This window comes from Opisthocomus hoazin, chromosome 4 (genome assembly GCF_030867145.1).
Source record: "Opisthocomus hoazin isolate bOpiHoa1 chromosome 4, bOpiHoa1.hap1, whole genome shotgun sequence".
Lineage (NCBI taxonomy): Eukaryota > Metazoa > Chordata > Aves > Opisthocomiformes > Opisthocomidae > Opisthocomus > Opisthocomus hoazin.
The window spans coordinates 38893634-38914167 of NC_134417.1; the positions used below are offsets into that span (position 1 = coordinate 38893634).

The 20534-nt window shown below is 42.2% G+C and overlaps 1 protein-coding gene across 1 annotated transcript in view; it reads left to right on the forward strand.

Annotated features, from left to right (window-relative positions):
- ITGA9 (integrin subunit alpha 9) overlaps window positions 1-20534 on the forward strand; it is a 233050-nt gene that overhangs the window by 196543 nt on the left and 15973 nt on the right. The window contains exons 24-27 of the mRNA XM_075418633.1: window positions 5234-5359; window positions 5948-6067; window positions 7778-7879; window positions 16024-16143. Coding sequence (XP_075274748.1) covers window positions 5234-5359; window positions 5948-6067; window positions 7778-7879; window positions 16024-16143 — 468 coding nt within the window. The remainder of the gene's footprint in view (window positions 1-5233; window positions 5360-5947; window positions 6068-7777; window positions 7880-16023; window positions 16144-20534) is intronic.

The window sequence follows — 20534 nt, forward strand, 5'->3', positions numbered from 1 at the left end:
ATACTCTGAGTCCACTAAAATTCTCCTGTGGGAATTTCTTCCTTGTTGCAGATGCAGCATTTTTAAACCATGAAGTAATGCACGTTCTTTCTCCAGTGGTTACATCTTGTCTCTGAGGATCTTAGTGGTTTGTGCTGATGACAAAAAATTGGCAGAGTAACCCATTGTATAGGCTGTCTTGTTTAAACGTTGTCTCTCGAGCGTGTTTATGGGCTCTTTGAGAGGACAACAACTTCCAGTAAATTAACAAAGCTAGAGACTAACTTGTCTCTGAACGTGCGGCCATTTATGGGTAGGGTAGGCAGCAGAAGGGATATTCTGCTTTTCTGGGTGATGATAGATTAGTAATACTAGTAGCCTTTGCAGAGTTATGGGGACCTTTAGAGGCCTGTTATGCAAGGTGCCATTTACAGTCTGTGTAGTACAAATGTTGAGGCTGATATCTCTTTGTCTTTATGCGTGTTGCATGTATATGCGCACGTGTTGTATACAATATGAGAACATGTTCATGAGTGAGTAGTGATTTTCAGTCCCTTAGGTTTTAGATGTCCAGCAGAAGCGCTTGAAATAATGGTGATTTTTAAGTGTCACACGTCCACCTTCTGGAAGCAGGCCTGTTAGGTGTCTAAAGGAGGCACCCAAAAGTAACATCTCACTGTTGAAAATTGTAGATGGTGATTCTGACATCCGACAATGTTCAAGAATGCAGGTGGGATCTGAATGCAGGCTGTGCTGGCTTTTATCACTCTGATATTCCACAGTTGTTGGGGTTTTTTTTACCTTTTGTGATAATTTTTTTTTTTTTAACCTTTCTTTACCTCGGGGCTGAGCAGTTTGACAAAAGTGCCTTTGAACTTGAGATAAAAACTCAAAAAAAACAATACGTACAATGCATTGATGTTAAATGTTTTGCAGTCTATGAGAGGATGTTCCTAGAGAAGAGGAGCATCCCTACGCATGGGCAGCTTGGTAAAAAGAAACAGTCGTCAGTAAAAGCTCGTGTGGGAAAATTTTACTTTTATTCTTGATGTTAGTTTACATCGCGTGGAAGTTGAAGATATTATTCAAGATGGTCAAAACATGCTTCATTCTAATGAGAACAGTGACAAATCATAATAAATACATCAAGTTATAAATTCTTCTTGGGAATTTTTTTCAAAAATGTTTGCGTTTCCATCAGAAAACCACCCCCTTATGAATATTTCCAGTTTAGAATTGAAAATCTGAAAATGTCATTTCTTTGCAAAGGAAAGGTTTACCAGGAGTAGACTGCTAGGATCAGTAGCTGGTAATATTTAGTTCTGTGTTAAAAGAATTTTACACTGTTACCCTGAAAAATTCGTTATATATGTGGTAGTCTAGATGATATTTGGGAGCATAGACTATTGTATATAGAGAAGAAGTAAAAGTAGAAAATAATTGAATACCTTAGAAATTATTTTTATGCCATTTTTTCTGCAGTGTAAAACTGTTTAATGAAATCTGCTAGGTCGGAGTAAAAATACATATAGATTACTTCTAGTTATGGAGGAATTTTGTCAAGACTGATTGTAGCTTTTTTGTTCCAGAAGGGTTTTGCTGTGTAGAAACGTAACCATTCTAGTATGTAACAAACAGTGTGAATGCTAGGCGTCCTGCTTAGACGAGTGAACATAATATCCACACTCATGGGTGAAAAGAATTTAAAACTTGTTCATAGCAAGCATGCATAATGTGTCTGTTGGGCGCCTTTAGAGTCACCACCCTTTGCAGTTCTGCTGGGCTGAAGACCAAAAAGTGCCTTAGAGTGCTTCTGTGCTGCCATCTTAGTCCAGTCCAGAAGTAAGCTTTTAAAGCAAAAGTTCACACTGTAGAGTGCACAAACTGGATGCCTCTAGGGGCAAAAGAAACACGAAGCAGCGCTCAGAGTGCACTTCACACTCATTTGTGGCTGCAGCACGTTTAAGGCTTTGTCTACGTCTGTCTGGGTACAGATTTGAGGTACGCTTCCAGTACAGGAGGTTTAACTGTATTGCCACTGCACCAGACCACAAATGATTTTATGCAGGACTTAAAATGGGTAGGTACCTGCTGGAAAACAAAATGAAACAACCTTCAGCAGAGACAGCTCTGACACAGGTGCTTGGAAGTCCCTCCCTGGGAGGCTGCAGGGCTGCTCCTGCTTGGTGCCTCACTCGGGACAGCGATTTTAGTTCCCAAGCTGCAGTCTTAGTGCAGGATTTAAGAGAGCCTCCCTTCTGTCCCTGTTCCCTCTGTCCCAGTTTTGTTGTTGGTTGTTTGCGTTTAGAGTTGGATGTTGATTTTTCTCTGTGGCTTCTGTATAGTCCTTGTACGGAGCGCAAAGGCAGCTTCCCTCTCCGTCCACATACTCTGCACTTCTCCAAAACCCCGTTCTGCTGTTTCTGTGAGATGTTAGATCCCGGGTCCTGAGCAGATCACTTTGGGGTAGTCCTTTTCTGTTTATAGGCTGCGGAGACCACATGGAAATTTCTGAAAAGCTCTAGTATGTCACAAACCCTGAAACCCCAAGACTTCGCCCAAGAGCCTGGCTACGTACTCCATTTCAAAGACTTGCACAGTTCTTGCTTCTATAAATAGTATGTGTTTGCTCATGCAAAGCCCTTAAACTTTGCCAGTTATTTTCTTCTCTGTACCAGATTATGAGGTTGGTCACAAGGAGAGACAAGGGTGGCTGGGGTAGCACCACGTTTGCGTAAGTGGAGGCTCACACTTGAGGCCAAATACTGATTTGTGTTTCGAGATGCAGTTCAGTCTCAGCATCTTGCAGGCAGAAGCTTTTAAGGTTTTAAATAAGATTTTATTTAGCAGGTTGATTTTCTAGAGCTTAATTTTTTCATTGAAAACAAAGTTTAATGAAAAGTTACTGTAGTTTTGTCTGACTGGTTGACTGAACCTTACCTTTGTGCATGTAAAAATGGAGGAAAATAGGAGATGGTGTGAAATAAGTGTCTGACAGTCACCCTAGCAGAACAAACAAACCAACCCACAAACAACTGTGGCCAGTTCTTTGGAAAGGCTGGATTTCTTTCTACCTCAGCATGATCCACCTATTTCAAGGGTTTTGTTACTTTTTTCCTAGTTCTTTGGCTCTGCTGTTTCTAAGAATTCCAGAAGAAACAGAGTGCTTCTCAGCTGCCTTGCATCCTTTCCTGCCTACCGGCTGTCAGTATACACTGATTGATAACGGATACACAGATCAATATGACCTAATTTCTGCCTGGTTGAATTCCCCCAAATTCTGCAAGCTGAGTAGTAGTGTCTGCGTGCTTCAAGGAAGTGGCATCTGCCTTTGGCTGCTAAAACAGGCTCCAGGTGACCTCCTGCTCTGTTGCAGAGCAGCACAGGTGGCCAGAGGTGCTCCGTTCTTACATGTGTCCCTCCTAACATGGGCAGAGATGTAGAATTTAGTAGCTGCCTTGTGTAGGATTGCTGCATAGCTGGCAGAGAGGAAAGGGTATTTCCAAATTCAGTCTTCTGGAGGTGCCTTTCTCTGTTTCAGCTAAAGTATTTTAAAAAGGACGAGATGTAGCCAAGCTTCAGTTTAAGGAAAGATAATCATTTAGAGAAGAAAGGACAAGATTTATGTTGCTTCATGCCAGATAATTCCTTTTAGTCTTGCAAGATATTTCTGCTTTGGTTTGTCCTTACACTGTATTTGTGCAAGATGTAGAGCAGGACTATTCAGACAGTATGCAAAAAGCTGGAATAGTGCAGAAGCTTGTACTGTCCTTTCTGTATCTCTTGCATGAATCTAATAGACATGTGTCCAAGTGTCTGATAATTCAAACTTTCAGAAAGAAAGAGCAAGTACTGAATAGATCTTGACTCTGTGCTGTTCTTAACATAAACCTTCTGGTTGATCTGGATCTAATTCCCATGTGAAAATTCAAAGTAAATAAATGTCAGTGTGCTTTGTGAATCTCTTACCTACAATAAATAATGAAAACTCACTCCAGGTGATCTGAACAAATGGAGAACATCATAGTCTTAATTTTCAGCTGATCTCAAGGAGACTGTAAACTATGGGTAGCTACCTGTGCCTGTATCTGTTGGGACAATAAGAACAGATTATGTATAGACAGGTTATGAATAAGTACTTCAAAGAACAGATTATGAAGGACTTGTGGGTCAGTGAAGCAGGAAAGGTATGTCCTACCAAGAGACACAGACATCACTTGTCTGGAAAATAACATTTAAGATCTAGATAGACCTTTGTTTTGGGGGGTTTTTTTTGGCAATGCTTTGGCTAACTCAGCTATAAAGTTTTCAATGCAGAGTCGGACTCAGAGCTTGCATTAATTTCATATGTAGAGCAACTTTTTTTCTTTCTCATTTAAGGATTTGTGATTTGAATAATGTTCAAGTTCTCATCCTCTCAGAGCAGAGGATGTGGGGAGCTCAGCAGCAGGATGTGCAAGAATGGCGCTTGGTGGTTTGTGGGAAAATCTCTCTCTCTTACAGGTTTTAAGGATGGCGACAGGAGGAATTTGCTGATGCTTTGTTGTCATAGTTTGTATTACATTCCCATAGATGTTCTTCAGTGGATATTCATAAGCTGCAAAAAGTGAGAAGGGTTTTCTATGCAAGGTTAACTTGACTGAAGATCATTTTATCAAAGCTTGGTACATTTCACTTGCTTCAAGCATCTACTTTTCTGGACAAGAAATCAGCTAATGATGGAAAAAGTTTATTTTTGTACTGTTTATGCTGAAGGTGAAAGACTGGATTTGGTGTTCAGGCTTGTGCATTTACACAAAGATTTCATTTATTGCATTAGTTCTGATATAAACTGTGAAACAGCCAGGTTGGCCAAGGCATCAAAGAATAGTTACTGAAAAGGTAATACACAGGGTAACACAATTGACTTAAAATGCTATGTGGTGATTTATATCTTTTGCCGAGATTTTTCTCCTCTGTCTCTGTCTCCAGACGTGTAGAACACAGGCACCTATGTATGAACTAGGTTAGATATGTTCATATCCTGTCCAGTTAGAGACAAGCATTTCCAGGGCATGGTTCGTCTGGCTTGCTTTAGATATTTTCTTCAGGATTACTTGACTCCTGAAGCGCTTATTTCTCTCTCTTGATTATTAATGGGAGTGCGGACACCCAGCTCAGATGTAGTTGTATTTTTATGGACAGGCTCATCCCACCTTCTTGTGTCATTTATTTAAATTCATAATAATAATTGTGATTATAATTGTGCTTGCAGGTTGGTCAGGACAAAGGAAGCTGTTCTTTTCACAGAAACCCCAGCCCATGCGTTGTTCCTCAAGAGAATGAAAATATTTTCCACACCATATTTGCTTTTTTCACGAAGTCTGGCAGAAAAGTATTGGTAAGGGAGTCCACCTATGACAAACTTGAATGTACGATGTATCTTACAAAAGATTTTACATGGCTCAGCATGAAGAACTCGAGCAGATAGTTAGCTACAAAGCAACTGTTCGGTGCATGTAAACTTACACTGATGTTGTGCTGCGGGGCTGTTTAGTAATTTTAATTATCTGATTTTTATATGGATGTAGGAAGTTCAGTGGGAGGGGAATTACCTGACATAGCAATGCAGACTTGGTGACCAGAGCCCTCGCTCCCGGATTTTGTCGAAGGCACGTAGGGCAGCGGGGTCTGCACCGTGCTCGGTGCCCGCCCTGTGCAGAGGGCTGACATGCAGTGGTGGCCCAGCCCCGGACACCCGTCTGTCTCAGCAGCTCGGCAGAGGGCTGAATTCCACCTGCCTTGCTTTCAGGCAGGTCTTGGTATCTAGCTGTCTTCAGGTCTTGAAAGTGGCTGCTGTTTCAGTGCAGGAGTGCTGTATTTTAGCAGTTTACTCTGTAACTAAGTCATCTGGTATGCTTGCTGTCACACAGTTTGTCACTGAATTTTTTCCTCCTTCACCTAACAGCTTTTTCTGTATTTGCTGTAGGACTGTGAAAGACCAGGCAGGTCCTGCTTAATTATACGCTGCAACTTAAGCTCACTAGCCAAAGCAGAGTCCTGTGATATAAGTATCTACACGCTGCTGAATACTGAGATACTGAAAAAGGTATGTTCTTCCTTTGTAGTTTGTCTTATATACCAATTTCTGTATGCTTGTGTGCGCCAATGGACTCAAAACTTGCATTCCTTCCTCTCTTTACTGGTGTGTTATAAAGAAACCATGGTGTCAAAGAAAACAGATCTATTTGTCAACAGCGCGTATGGAGGTGTTAATCCTATTTCTTACCCATTACTCATGAAGACAGAAATAAATTAAGTTCAGAAATTTATACATTGAGAAACAACAAATGAGGCCCCTAATTGTATGCATGGTGTTAAGGCTAGAGACTTCTGAAAGTTGAAATGCTTTCTGAAAGTTTTCATTCTGAAAAATGAGAAGTAGAGTAAGTGCATGTAAACTGTGACCAGCTATCTATCATTCCTTCCGTGGAAACAGAGACATGGCTTTTTTTGCAATTTTTTACTGGAAATGATTATTATTCAAAGAAGATACATCACAACCATGTTAATGCTGAGCTTGACATTTGTGACAAGAAACAAATGGTTGCAAGTTAATTCCTGTCTTCTCTGAAGCCACCAAATGAGACAGCAAATCTTTTAGATTTCTAGTGATTTACTGCGTTTTGCTCTGTTTTCCTGTACTTACAAAAATGCTGACTGCGTAGTAGTGGCAAGATGCTGTAAGGTTATGAGGGTGCAAGATAATCAGAGGAGAAGCTGATAACGTGAGCCTACTGAAATAAACCTGCCTTTGGTAGCTGCTCGATTAAAAGCATTGGAGAGAGCCCTTACTAGAAAGCACTTCCTAAAGCAGTTGATAGCCCTGAGCTTTTCCAGCTGAAACCAGCCATTCTGCTCATATTTGTTCATATTTGAAAATAGGAAATATAGGCAGGCCAGAAGTTTCAGGTATTTGTTACATACTTATGGAAATGCTGAAATATGTAAGCAAATAACGGAGTGCACACAAAATGTGTTTCTGCGAAATTCAGTCCTGGGAATTGCTGGGATTCATCCCATTTTCTGCGGCTTTTCCAAGATGACCATCAGCAGCACTTCTTTAAAAGACGTCAAGTGCTTACACACGTTTTTGGGTCCGTATCACCGATACATGCCATTTGCTGCATATCACCTACCCTCCCCAGGGTGAGGAGCGTACAAATGGCTAACCTCTGTGTTGAAGTGGCAGCTTATTGGGATGTGCCTGTTAAAATGCACTGTGTAAAATATAGGAGAAGTATATATTAATAACGGGAGGTCTACATTGATGATTTACAATGTTTTGCAGTGCACCAATTCAAATAAGTAAGACATTTTCACCTCAGGATATACTTGAGTTTATCCCATGTTTCGTATGTCTTTTTTCTGTTCACCTGAAAAACAAATAGGAACTTTTCTTTGATGGTGAATATTGAGCCTGCTTGTGTTGATTGGCAATCTTCTGTCTTTTGCTTTTGCAGTAAAAGTGGAAACAGCAACAGGCCAAATACAAATGATGTGTTTGAAGTCCAACATGCCTGATTTTGCTTTAATCTGGGATCACATACTTGGTTTTGTCTGCCTGTTACGAGCATAAAGTGTGTTTTTTCAAAGCAGGGTTTTAGCCAGGATAGTACATAACTGTTAACCCAACCTCCATGAAGCATTGTGTAGATGTGCTTATTACACTGGCAGAGGTTTGATGGGGGGTTTTGATGCCCTTTTTTTTTTTTTTTTTTTACCCTCAAATCCAATTCTTCCTCTTTTTACTGCTCAGGACAGTTCATCAGTCATACAGTTCGTCACAAGGGCGAGAGTGCGGGTGGACCCTGACCTCAGAGTTGTGGAGGTGCCCAGTGGGAGCCCAGAAGAAAAACCAGTAAGTATATACACCTAAAGAGAAAGGTTTCCTGATCCCAGTGGGTTGGAGGTCATTGAGATCTCTACGCAAACTGGAATTTGTGGCTGGGCTTGCACTGGCTAGCCCATGAGAGTGCCCAGACTTTGTCAAACTAGACCAGCAGTGCTGTGAACTGTGCTTCTGTGGATTTGCTCTCTGTGATAACCATGCCATCACAGTGAATGATGCTACATGGAGCAGGAGGGTCTGTGTTGTACTAGCCAAAATTGTAATACCCTTGAGGTGTATGTGCCAAAACTGGGTTTAGCTTCCTGTTCTAGGGTTAGCATCTGCATTAATCTAATTCAGATTTTCCTTGAAAACCTAGCAGAGACTTGAATCCCCAGCAAAGTCTTTTCAGATGTGCCAGCATGAAATATTTATAAGTGTAAATGACATTTTGGGAGCTGTGAAAATGGGCAAGGGGGTCGTCTAAACTTTCAGAGATTCATTTAACTGTTCCGTTGTGCTGAGCTGGTGGAATTCATGTATGACCTGATACTGCTTTTAGTGTTGATCTTTGTGAGGCTGGAATTAAAGTTCAAGGTGAATTCACTGTATAGTTTTGGCTGTAAGTAAAACTGTATGGGGCCATGTTTACAACTTGCTGGAGAAGGAGGAGGTAATGGCTTGGGTTTCCTACTGCCAAGTTGCCTAATACTTACACATGAAAATTGAACAGGAGGCCATACCCAAATTCAGCTTTCTTTTTGCCTGATGAAAGTTTAAAGTTTCGTTTCTTATTTCTCATGTGAAGATCAGAAGTAATCTGGACGACTTTCAATTTCTCCTCTTGCTATGTATTTTTGGAACATGATCTACATCCCATCTCTCAGTTATCCTTTTATCCCCAGTGATTGTCACCACCACCAGCCCATGCAACCATTCTCTCATTGGCTCCATTTCAGCGAGTACTATTGAAATATGAGCATCAAAGCATGGACACTTCTGGAAGACACTGACGTTCCAAGTTAAAGCACTTATCTCAGAGATACTGGATTTAAAATCCTACAGGAAAAGGAAGAATTGAACCTCTGTCGACTTACTACCTTCAGTCTCAAAGTAGAGACACCATTACAGTGACCATCTTTTACACCATCACTTCTGCAACCCTAGACTTAACTTTATATTTTATTAGACCTGTCAGAAAAAGAAATTATTTCACTTGACAGGACCCCATGTTTTCCCTTCTGTTTTATTTTCTTTGTCAGGCTTCTGGACCATTCTGAAGAGCATTAAAAAATAGGCTTGGCAGCTGAAAGGAAGAACATAGCTAGCCTTTCCTGGGAATGTGCCTTATACGTGACCTGCAGCCCCGATTGTTAATACATTGCTTAATCTCTTTTTAGTTCTACAGCTTGCACAGAGCAAATTCTGGGATTTTATGGCAAAATTTCATTAATCACAGAATCACAGAATGGTAGGGGTTGGAAGGAACCTCTGTGGGTCATCTAGTCCAACCCCCCAAAATGACTGAAGTAACACCTGACTGTGTTGATACCCATGCCCCAACTGAAATGGAGAAAGCCAGGATCTCTCTGCCAAATATTTTGATCTGTAAAGGGTTTTAGAATCTCTCAGAATGATAGGTACAATGTAAAATATGTGGGATTACTATTATTTAATGTCCAAAATTTAGAAATGCTTTTATCTAGGAATGCAGGCTCTACTGTATTTCATTATCTAATGCTTAAAGAAAAAAAAAAAAGTAAACAAACAAAAAAAACATTCTCCTTTGCCTGTTCCCGGAAAGCCTTTCATCAAGCCCTGAGTTGCAGCGGTTAGAAAGTGCACCGTGTGTGCTGGGAAGCTATATTAGTCTTCAAACAAGAGGTTCTGGGAAGCCCTAGCTGTAAAGGAGCGTGCTTGACAAGTTGTAGCCATGTAACATCAATTTGTAATTTCAAGTCTTTTCTAAAGTGAATGCCGTTTGCTCTCTCCTTTATGCTATTTCCATATGTCTGTTGGCTTCATCATTGCTGTATGTTTTGCATAGGGTCATGTTCGGGGAAAAATTTAAGACATGTGGTTTGGCTCAAGGTATTCATTCCCCCCCCCCCCCTTTTCTTGTGGAATGTAGAAAGAAATAGTACTTGTTGCAAGCCACAGCTATTCAGCTGGAAGTAGAGACAGGAGAGAGAAAATGTCTTTATTCATCCTCCTCCCTTCCTTTCTAAAGCCCATCCTGTATTCTCTTCATTGACCATGGCCTGCTGTACCTTATCCATTTGGCATAGCAGCTCCTTCGGAACAGTTGTGCATGGTCTTCCTTTGAGTCTGTTTACGAAAGCATTTCCTGATGATGAAAAACATTTTATGAGACACTTCATCATTTAAAGAGGTCTTTTTGCTTTGTACAGCTAATTATAGACTTATTAAACCCATCTTCATGGTTCTTTAGAACCTGCTGACCTTACTTCACTGGGCACTTTTACAATTTAGTGTACAATATCAGAGTGCAAACTATCTGTAAAAGAAGACAAAAGGAAAAAGAAGACTGGTACTTGTGATGCAAGTGTAAGAAGTACCAGTGGTGGCAGGACCACCCATATAAATACCAGTTTTGTCAGAAACTCTAGTAGACTATTTGTAAGAGAGATGCAAAAGCTTATGTATATATCTGTAAGATGAGTAGCAGGCTGTCTTTAAAATTAACCCATTTTTCAAAAGATGCATTTATGCAATTTTCAGAAATAATTTCTCAGATTTGGATATGGGTTGATGTGATTTGGAATGACATTCTTCTGTCTCCAGTTACAATAGGCTGTTTAAACTCTTACATTGGGCAAATCAGATGAAGAAGGTGAGCAGAGTTTGGGTTTGACTCTGTGATGGTATATATGGTATATATACTGGATAGCAGTATATATTGACTGAAACCGATGGCATGGTATTTTCAGGAGGCATACTTACTTTTCTTGAGCATATGGGTTTCCATGAAGGTTTGGCTCCCTTCTTCTCTGCATGTGAGGCAAAACCAACAATAAGCTCCATGAGACCGCGGTGGTCAGATACCGGATCCAAGGGTTTGCATCGTGTGCTCGCTGCTCATGTGCAGGAGGAGGAGTGCTTTTATAGACCAAAGAGATTTCCCTCTGTGAGTGCCAGTGTGGAGGGAAGAATAGGCTGGGTTTCACTGTATCAAAACCATACAAATGCCTCTGCGCCTCCCTGTCTTAAAAATAAGGGAACGCAAAGCTTAATAGACGAAAGGGGAACCCCAGATAAAATGCGTGCAGCTCCTGCAGCAGAGTGCCCTGTAAAGCTGAGGGCTATCGTATGGGTGTCTCGTGCAGTCAGCTCAGCACAGGTATGCTTCATCAAGCCTTCGAACCTTTCTCTCCTCCTGGCTAGAGTTCCCTGTTCTCTCATTTTCAGCCCAGTCAGCCCAGGTTTAATTTAACACAGGCAAGTCATTGCCCTGCGTGGATTTATTTTTTTTTTCAGGCTTTAGGTATGTTTATGTGTGTGATGGTAAACAAATCTATTTTAGGGAAAACAACAACAAAGAAGAAAAATTTAAAAAAATTAAGCATAAGATTGTAAAGACCTTCAGGTGTTTTTGAGAGGTCTTTATATGCATATTTATTTGCAGCAAGATTTAAATGCATATTCAGGTGTCTGGGCTTTAGCTGTCTGCCTGCGGCACAAAGGCCACCTGATTTTGGCCTGTTCTCCGTGTCTGCGTTGGAAGGAGCAGCCAGTGGCAGCAGACTGTGCTCCTGAAGTCCCAGCCTTTTTTTAACGCACATGGGAATACCTCTTCCACTTGGCAACTACCACCACCCCCTCTTGCCTTTTAGAAACACTCAGCATTTTAAGGAGCCCTGAGATGGGCACCACATCCCAGCCTGGCTGGAGCCAGACGAGTGCGTCCTCCAGCAGCTTGGCAGCCCCCTTTCCAGCAGGGTTTTTGCTGCCTTACTCTTTCTGCCGTGTTTCATTTTTTGTTTTGTTGTTTTACCTTTCTATCTGTTACTGTAACAATCCCTTTATAGATTTTCTTGTCTTTATGGTGCAGTCTGGCAGGTAGAAACACACGCTTGGGTAAAAGAACAGAACAATACACAATAGCAATAAAATACAGTTAATTTCCCAGGGATAGAGACAAGCAGGTAGCAAGGATACCTCAGGTTTGTATTTTTCAAATATTTCGAAGGTTTTTCTTAGTATGTGTAAATAAATAAATATATAAAGAGGTGCATATACATATATGTGCAGATGTATAGGAGAATGGTGTTTTTACTGCAGGTCCCCCCGAGTATAACAGCACTTGAACGGACAGGTCAGCTGAAACACCAGAAATATTCTGTGTGATAGTAGAAAAATAGCATTTTTTGATAAGCCCATGCCTTTCATAGTTCATGATACAAGTGCATAAAATTAATTTAGTGTGCATAAGCAAAAATAGATTAAAATTTTGCAATTAAGTATTTCCAACCAGATTTTGCTGAAGTAGATTTCTTGTCTTTGAGTCCCAGTGCAGCAGCTTGTACCTATTCTGCAAAGGGCTTCAGCACAGTGTGAACTTTTAAGTATTTGCAAAATTCCTACTCGGTTAACTGCTTAACTTCTTGCCTACTCACTACACTTTACTGAAATAAGGTGTTTTAAAAGCACTAAAAAAAAAAAAATCTGATTCTTTTCAATTTGTTCACTAAGACTGTCAGAATATAGCAACTGTTTGGCACGGGTAGAAGGTGAACTGGTAGATGCCCTTGTCTGTGTGAGTTCAACATTTCAAAAATCAGTGCTGGGGTGCAGATCTCTGTTATTTTACAGAGGAGCAGTTGCATGGTGTAAAACCTGATTGAGGTGTGAGCTGAGGACAGCTGAGCAGCAAGCTATGCTGTCTGCCGGGCTTCCCCGCTTTCAGGTCCCACAAGTACAGCATGAAATGCAAAAGATAAATATGGAACTAAAACTCCTCATACATCGTCAAGACCACAGTGTTTTTCATGGCCTTTCCCTGGTGTTTTGTCAGAGCCTGAAAGCAAGCCTGTAATCTGCTCCATATTTTATGACTGTTGCATGTGCTTTCCCTGGACCAGACAGCTGCTGCCCCTCCCTGCCCTCTCTGTGGTGCTTTCCCACACTCCCCCCTTATCTTCTGCATCGGCCACCCTTATCGCTCCTGTCTCCTTGATCGGTGGGGGCTGTGGGAAGTGCGCTGGGCTGGGGGCTGTCTTGTGCTCCCCGACGTGTTGGCTGCCCTACAGGGGCTGTGCTGCCGGGGTGAATGGGACAAAGAGCTCAAGGTTCGCTCGAGACTGGGTTTCAGAGGCTACGCAATGGCCAGCGGGTCAAGCGGCGGGCGGCAGCCGGCTCACTCCTCTTCAGTAACATCACCCTCTGCCTCCAACCTCCCCAGCGGGAGGACTTGCTTCCCTGGCCTCCCACCACTTACTGAACTGGCTGCTTGCTGACACTCCCGACGTGATGTGCACTGACGGTCTGCTCCGTCTGGTTTGGTTGGGGTTTCGCCTGGGTTTTTTGTTGTTGGTTGTGTCCTCACCAAAAACTCATTGCAGTGGCTGCGTATTAACAGAGGTGGATTTTGAGGGCTTGAGAGGGATAAGGACATTAACATGAGCAACACCCGTGCTCCTCTCCAAACCACAAAGCCATGAACAGGGATTTTTTTATGCTTGTATGTTGATTCCAGACTGCTGGAAGAAACTGGATAGATAAGAAGCTATTGCTGCTCTCTACCCTTATAGCTTGAGCTGTGACTGCAAGAGTGACAGCCAAGCTATTCTAGCCAGTGTGGTTCAAACCTGAAATGTGGGGCACTTGCTGTAGAGATAATGTATGATTTGATCTCTGCAGCTATTCCTGGCTCTGTTTTTTGGTAGCGTGAAGGACATACAGGTCTATTGTTCTGAAGGTTGTGTTATGTTAACATTTACTTCCTGAGTAGTGAAGACACCACCTCATTTTGCATCCAGGGTCTGCTTGAAAGGTCTTTTCACTGAGGTTGGCAATATTAAAATGTTAGGCGTTCTTTGAGAGTCAGAAAGGAAAACAACATTAGTGCCTTATCATCTAAGAACCAGTCATCTGAATTGTGTCCACAAGATGGATGCTGAGCATAGCCTCCATGAGAAATGGGCTGCCACATCAGATCATCTTTCCAAGCTGGCTCAGAAATACAAGGAAGGCACAAGATTTGTCTTTGATCTCTGTCTGGTATTTCCCTTAGACTGGTCTTGGCTATGAGGGAAACTCTGCTGCTTAGGAAACTTTCTCTGTTCAGCAAGATGTCTCAGAAAGTCTTTGTGCTAATGTCTGAAATGCTGAAATTATTCTTTCTTTAAAATGAAGAACTGGTCCATGTTCGAGAGCTATTTTGAGCATTGTGATACTAGTTATGGGAAGATGTTTGGATAGTGCTATCTATGTATAGCTTCGTTCCTGTCCGTTTGCTGTGTTTTCTTATCTCATTTTCATCAAATGCCTGATAATATCTCATCACTAGGAAAAAAGCAGTGTGTGTAAATCAGCTGTGTTCAGATTCATCCTCCAAAAAAGCTGTGGTCTTAATCAGTGTTAGCCTGTGAAATGGAGATGAAGGATCTTTGAGTACTTCTTTATGGGAACACCGTGACGAAATACAGCCCTGTTCACCTGCTTTCTCTCTTCAGTGCCTGTAATTTTTGTGGGTATTTGCTGAGGCTGCATATGCTTACGGAAACAGAGAAATGTTTGTTAGTGGGATCTTGGGAGGCTGCCCTGTCCCATTTCCCACTCAAAGCAGGGCTGTTGCCCGCACTGTCTCAGGATCCCCATGGCTTTGTCTGAGGTTTGGAAACCTGCAAGGATGGAGAACACAGAGCTTCTTTGGCCCCAGTTCCAGTGCTGCCACCACCTCCCTCTGCAGCCTTTTCCTGAATGCCCACCTTCAACATCTATGTGGGTTGTATGGTGCTGCATTCCCTTAGCTGTCTCATAAATTATGCTGTTTGAACGGTGCCACCAGTGTGTGGAGATACTTCATGGGTCTTCTGTGTGCCTCTTAAAGATGAGTGTCTTGGGGTTGCGTAACTGTGCCTGACTCTAACTCCCTAATTTTCATCCACTTTTAACTACCGCATTTTTTTGTTTTGTTTTGTTTGAAAGATTTAACAATTCATATCTACGAAAGGGTTTTGACATTTTTAAGCAAAGATGTTTAAAGTGGTTTGTGAAGGAGGGAGGATAACTCACTATTTTGCCTTCCAAAACAAACCAAAACAAAGCCAGACAAAGCAAACTTATTACCTTTAAAAAAATCCCTGCTGCCTCTCTGCATTTGCTGGATATTAAATTACAAAATTTAACATAGAAATAGTCCTCACTGAGGGGAACTGTTTTTGCGTTTTCCACTGAGAAACTGGTTTTGATTGAAATAAGAGACTGGAAATTCATAAAGTGTGTATGAGTGGTATAATTTGCTGCCATTTTCTTCTTAAGGCAGACGGTTAAGGAAAGCTCTTTGTAGGATGTATTTCCTTGCCACACATGCTATACAAAGAGATGAGAACAGCAGGGCACTGGTCTCTGCGTTCCCATGGAACCCATGACTGCACGTGCCCTTCCCTCTGTCACACAATGTGTCCCATGAAGCACAGCACGGACGACTCGTATTCAATAGCGATATATGCGATTTGTCCTATTTTTTGTAAAAAAAGCTAACAAGCTCAGCATACATGTTTCATGTGAAGCCTCAGAGTGTTTGGCAGGCCCAGGAGCGTGATGACTAAGACAAACCGTGTGAGATGCCATGACAGTCCCTGCCAATCCAAGGGATGGAGTTTTTTGTGCAAACCTTTGTGCACTTTTGGTGGCCCAGCACCAGAACAAGCGCAGTGTCTGGGGTGGGGGATTGGCAGGGCATGAGTTATTTTGGAGTGGAAGCTGATATCCTTTGGATCCAACACATGGCTACTCAGATTGCACTTGAAAGCTTTAAATCTCTTGTGAAAAATAGATGGAAAGCATGAAATTAAGGATGTATTCCATATTTGTTTGACAGATGAAATATGATCAGTGAGGCCACCATGCAATGTGTTTAATAAGATGAGTACCAGAGAAAACAATACAACTACCAATCATAAAAAGATCTTTTTCTAATTGCTTTGTAGGTGGTCTTTGAGGCTTTGCACAATCTGGAGCCTCGTGGGTATGTTGTCGGATGGATCATTGCCATCAGTTTGCTGGTGGGAATTCTCATCTTCCTATTGCTGGCTGTGCTCTTATGGAAGGTAAGGTAACAGATGCAACATAAACACCAAGGCTGGTCCCGCGAAAAAAACATTAAATTTATCCTTGTATTTAATACCCATTTTCTTTAGGAACTAAGTAATTGTCCACTCTATTACAGAAGCCATCAGCCATCAAAAATATTTTTATATCCAAGGCTTTTGTGAGGGACAGGGAGAGACTCATGGTGTAGAGAAGAAGTGGAAAAGTGGATCTTTTTTTTTTTAGGGCCTAGTTATTAAAAGTTGAAACCTCAGATACCATTTCAGGTCAAAGGAGGATCCCTCCTAGAAACCTGCTGTTAGCTCACACTTAGATACTTGGTACATCTCCGTGGTTTTTTGATGACTGAGGCTCACTGATTTCAAGAAGGTTTACTGAAAATCAGGTCAACTTTGCTTGACCAGCTGTGAGATAGAGTGCATACCTAACAAGAAACAATCAGTAGCTACTGTTTTCAAGAGGTAAAGGCCTGGGGGAGAGGAGTATCCATCAAGAAGTTCTTCAGATCCCTCAAAGGAAGAGTTCCAGATGAGTAAAATGCATTACCAGAGCAAGAAGCTCTTTAATGGGGACCTGTTAAAAGCCAGCCTTCACACCGTCTCTGATTAGATAACAATTCTCGTACCCAGGCACTGTTACATGGTAAAACTGGGCTGATGCTGACACTCGGCAGCAGCCATTTGGCCTGGTAAATGTGAAGGGTAAGGAGCTTCAAGTGTTTTCATTCCTCAGTTCCCTGTTACCAATCCATAAATTTAAAAGGCCACGGTCAAGGTCAGGGACTGTCTTTGAGGGAAGTAAACCTCAAACGCACACATGGGAACAAGTCCAACCTTATTTTGCTTCCCGTGGCAGAGGTCCAGCAGCCTGATTCGCACTGTTCAGCAGCGTGTGCACTGCAGGCTCTGCTCGCCGGCTGTGGAGGTCGCAGCCCCGATGTGCTGCGAAAGGACAAATTGCTACAGGCTACGAGGCTGAAAAATGGATTTACAGACCTGGGCCAAAAACTGGCCATGCAATTCTTATTATAGATTATACAGATGTGTGTATAGCAGTGTTATAGGTTATGCATCTACTTCATAGATTATATAAGTTTTATATAGGCTATAGATTTAAAGTCCTTTTATAGTCAGTTTTGAAGATTTTAAGCATGTTGTGGCAAGGTCAAAATTGACTGTGCTTTCCATTTGGAAAACAATGTTTGACCACAGTCTTTCTGTGGCAGAAAGAGTGAAGGAAAAAAAAAGTTATCTGCAATTAAAATGGCAGAATAACCATGAGAATGGAAAAATGTGAGATTAGAAGAAGCTTAGGATTTATGGCCCAATGACACACGGTTTTGAAAAAGGAGTTACTGCTGCTGATTCCTGTATGATTTCATATGGCTCGTTTCCTGAATGAAAAAAGGCACTAAACGAACTGTTCAGAAATGTGCAAGACAATAGCACGTTTCACTGTGAATCCCTGTGAGAATCTGACAGAAGCTCGATTCTTGGTCTCTGCTAGAATTGAGTCCTTTGCTTCCTCGTTTAATCTTGAGACTTGAGCTCTTTCAAATTTTATAGGGATCATTCAAGTACACATGAAGAAGCTGCCGTTTTGTTGCCTGAAAGCCTTGGGGGAAATTCCAAGTGACAGCAGCAAATAATTATAATTAACACCAGGCTTATATAGCCCTTTCAGCTGCACTCTGGTGCTTCATCCACTGAGTTGCATGATTACTAAAGGAACCAATAACTTATGGTTTTCTTCTAGAGAACAAGTGATTAGAAGTGTGTAGCTGCTAGTATCAGCCAGTACTTTCATTTAAGTCTTAGCCTGGAACCTAAATATGCATAAGTAATACTTTGCTCTCACTAGTTGCTATATTTATTAAAGATACTGGCAATATTAAAGTTGTCTGAGATAAAACTGACATGGGAAAGTTGCAGTCCTGCAGAAGAATCTTAATTGGCTGATTGTAATTATTTGTTAAACAAAATTGGCCAAGTCTGTCCTACAGTCATTCCTAAATTTTGTGTGTGTAGAAGTAAAAAAAAACCCATATATTAGAAATGTTCTAGTATTTAACTGTGGAATAAAAGCACAGATTTGAATTAGACGGAGGTTTGGGTATCTTAGAATTGCTAGTGAAAACTAGAAATTAACCAAATTTTAAGACTCTAGAGTACAAACTAAATTATATTTCCATTAAGAAATTAATTAAAGCTAAACTGTGGTCCTGGAAGGCAGCTGTTTACACAAAAAGGAGCAGGAGCTGGAGCAAACTCAGGGTAAGGGAACTGGCAGGAGCGCAGGGTTTGCTGGCAGCGACTGTGCCTCAGCCCTGTGCGGAAGGTACGGTCCCACTGGGTGCATGGCTGTGCTGTGGGCGCTGCCACATGAGGGACAGATCCTCAGGTATGCCGGCATTTTGCAGATGGAGTAAGCAGCTCCTGAAAGTTGCAGAAAAATATTAGAATACATGTAGATATTTCACATTATGCACTGCTAGAATTAATGATGTTAAGCAGGGATGAGAACTCAGGGCAATTCCAGCCCAAAATCCATTTTAGAGTCAGAATGAAGTTACTGCGCATGCAAAAACATGAGGATGGTAATTATTTCATAATTTGTAGATCTAAAATTGCACAGCTTAGGGGTCCGTGTCAATGGAAGTGATGTTAAATACTTGGTTGTTTCACTTCAAATAAAAGTGTATTTATTCACATGCAAGACCACGGTCATGTTTAAACACGCATAGTGAGGTTTTTAGCATGAGCTTGACCAGTTTTGGACTGGATTCTCGTCTCTGTTTATTTTGGTGTTTCTTGTAGACACCGTGTTTCCTCTGGTTTAAGTGTGTACAGATTCGGGGGGGTGAGCAGCATTTCCTTCACTTCCACGAGATGCCATGCATAAGGCAGACAGAATCACAGAATGGTCGGGGTTGGAAGGGACCTCTGTGGGTCATCTGGTCCAACCCGCCTGCCGAAGCAGGGTCACCTACAGCAGGCTGCACAGGACCTTGTCCAGGCAGGTCTTGAATATCTCCAGAGAAGGAGACTCCACAATCTCCCTGGGCAGCCTGTTCCAGGGCTCCGTCACCCTCAGAGGGAAGAAGTTCTTCCTCATCTTCAGACGGAACTTCCTGTGCTTCATTTTGTGCCCATTGCCCCTTGTCCTGTTGCTGGGCACCACTGAAAAGAGCTCCATCCTCCTGACACCCACCCTTCAGATATTTATAAGCATTTATAAGGTCCCCTTGCAGCCTTGTCTTCTTCAGGCTGAACAAGCCCAGCTCCCTCAGCCTCTCCTCGTAGGAGAGATGCTCCGGTCCCCTCACCATCCTCGTAGCCCTCCGCTGGACTCTCTCCAGTAGCTCCTCATCTTTCTTGAACTGGGGAGCCCAGAACTGGACACAGTACTCCAGATGAGGCCTCACTAGGGCAGAGTAGAGGGCAAGTAGACCGGCAAGAGTTGCCCCATTTTTGCATATGTTGTTGGATACCCCAGTTTTACCCTTGCAGTTGTGGCTGTTCGTACCTTGTTCATGTTCATCCACTGCGGATGCCTTTGTGTAGGCATCTGTGGGGATGTGCCCCCACTCTTGCCAGTTCCTCTGCAGCGTGGCTTGCTCTCCCCACGTGTGCCTCGCCTGGGGTCTGCCGCATGTAAGAGGAGCAGGAGGGGCTCTCGTGCTGTTGCCCACAGCAATACATCTTGCTTTTTACTGCAGGGATTGGCCTGCACCTCTTTGGTGGCCTCCAGATGTTGTGGAGAGTGCAGCAGGGGAGGAGGTTGCTTTGCTTCAGGCCAACTACCCACGTGCTAGACGAGCCCGTGGTTTCACAAGCCCTGGCAACGGCTCAGGAGGGAAAGGCGGTCACGGCTGGATTATTGTGGGGAGTGCTGTCCCACACACACTTCCCTCAGCCTTCAGGGCTGCAGCCGTGGACGGGGGCAGGATCCCCTTCAGGCACGGTGGATTTATGCACTCATAAACCAGGGGAGATTTGGCAGACGCCATGCAAACGAAAAACTGAAGCGTAATATATTATGACACAATAAATATTCTGTTAATAATAGTAGTGCTTTAGAATGCTGCAGATTGAAGTTTCTATGTTTGAACTGGCTTGAGTTGTGGAGTGAATTATTCAATCCATATCATTTTAGATGAAATGCACAAAAAGAAAAAAAATGGTTTGTGCCTAGAGGCTATTTAAGAGGAGGTGTTAGTGAGTACCAGGCTGGACATTTGGGCAGCTGAGTAATCTGTGGAGCCAGTTGTGGAAGTGATTTGCAAAACAAAGATTTTATGTTCATTGCAGTAGCATTATTTTGTTTCTTTGTGGCATGTTCGACACAGGAGCTGGACTTTTATCTCAACTTACTTATCTAGACATTAAGC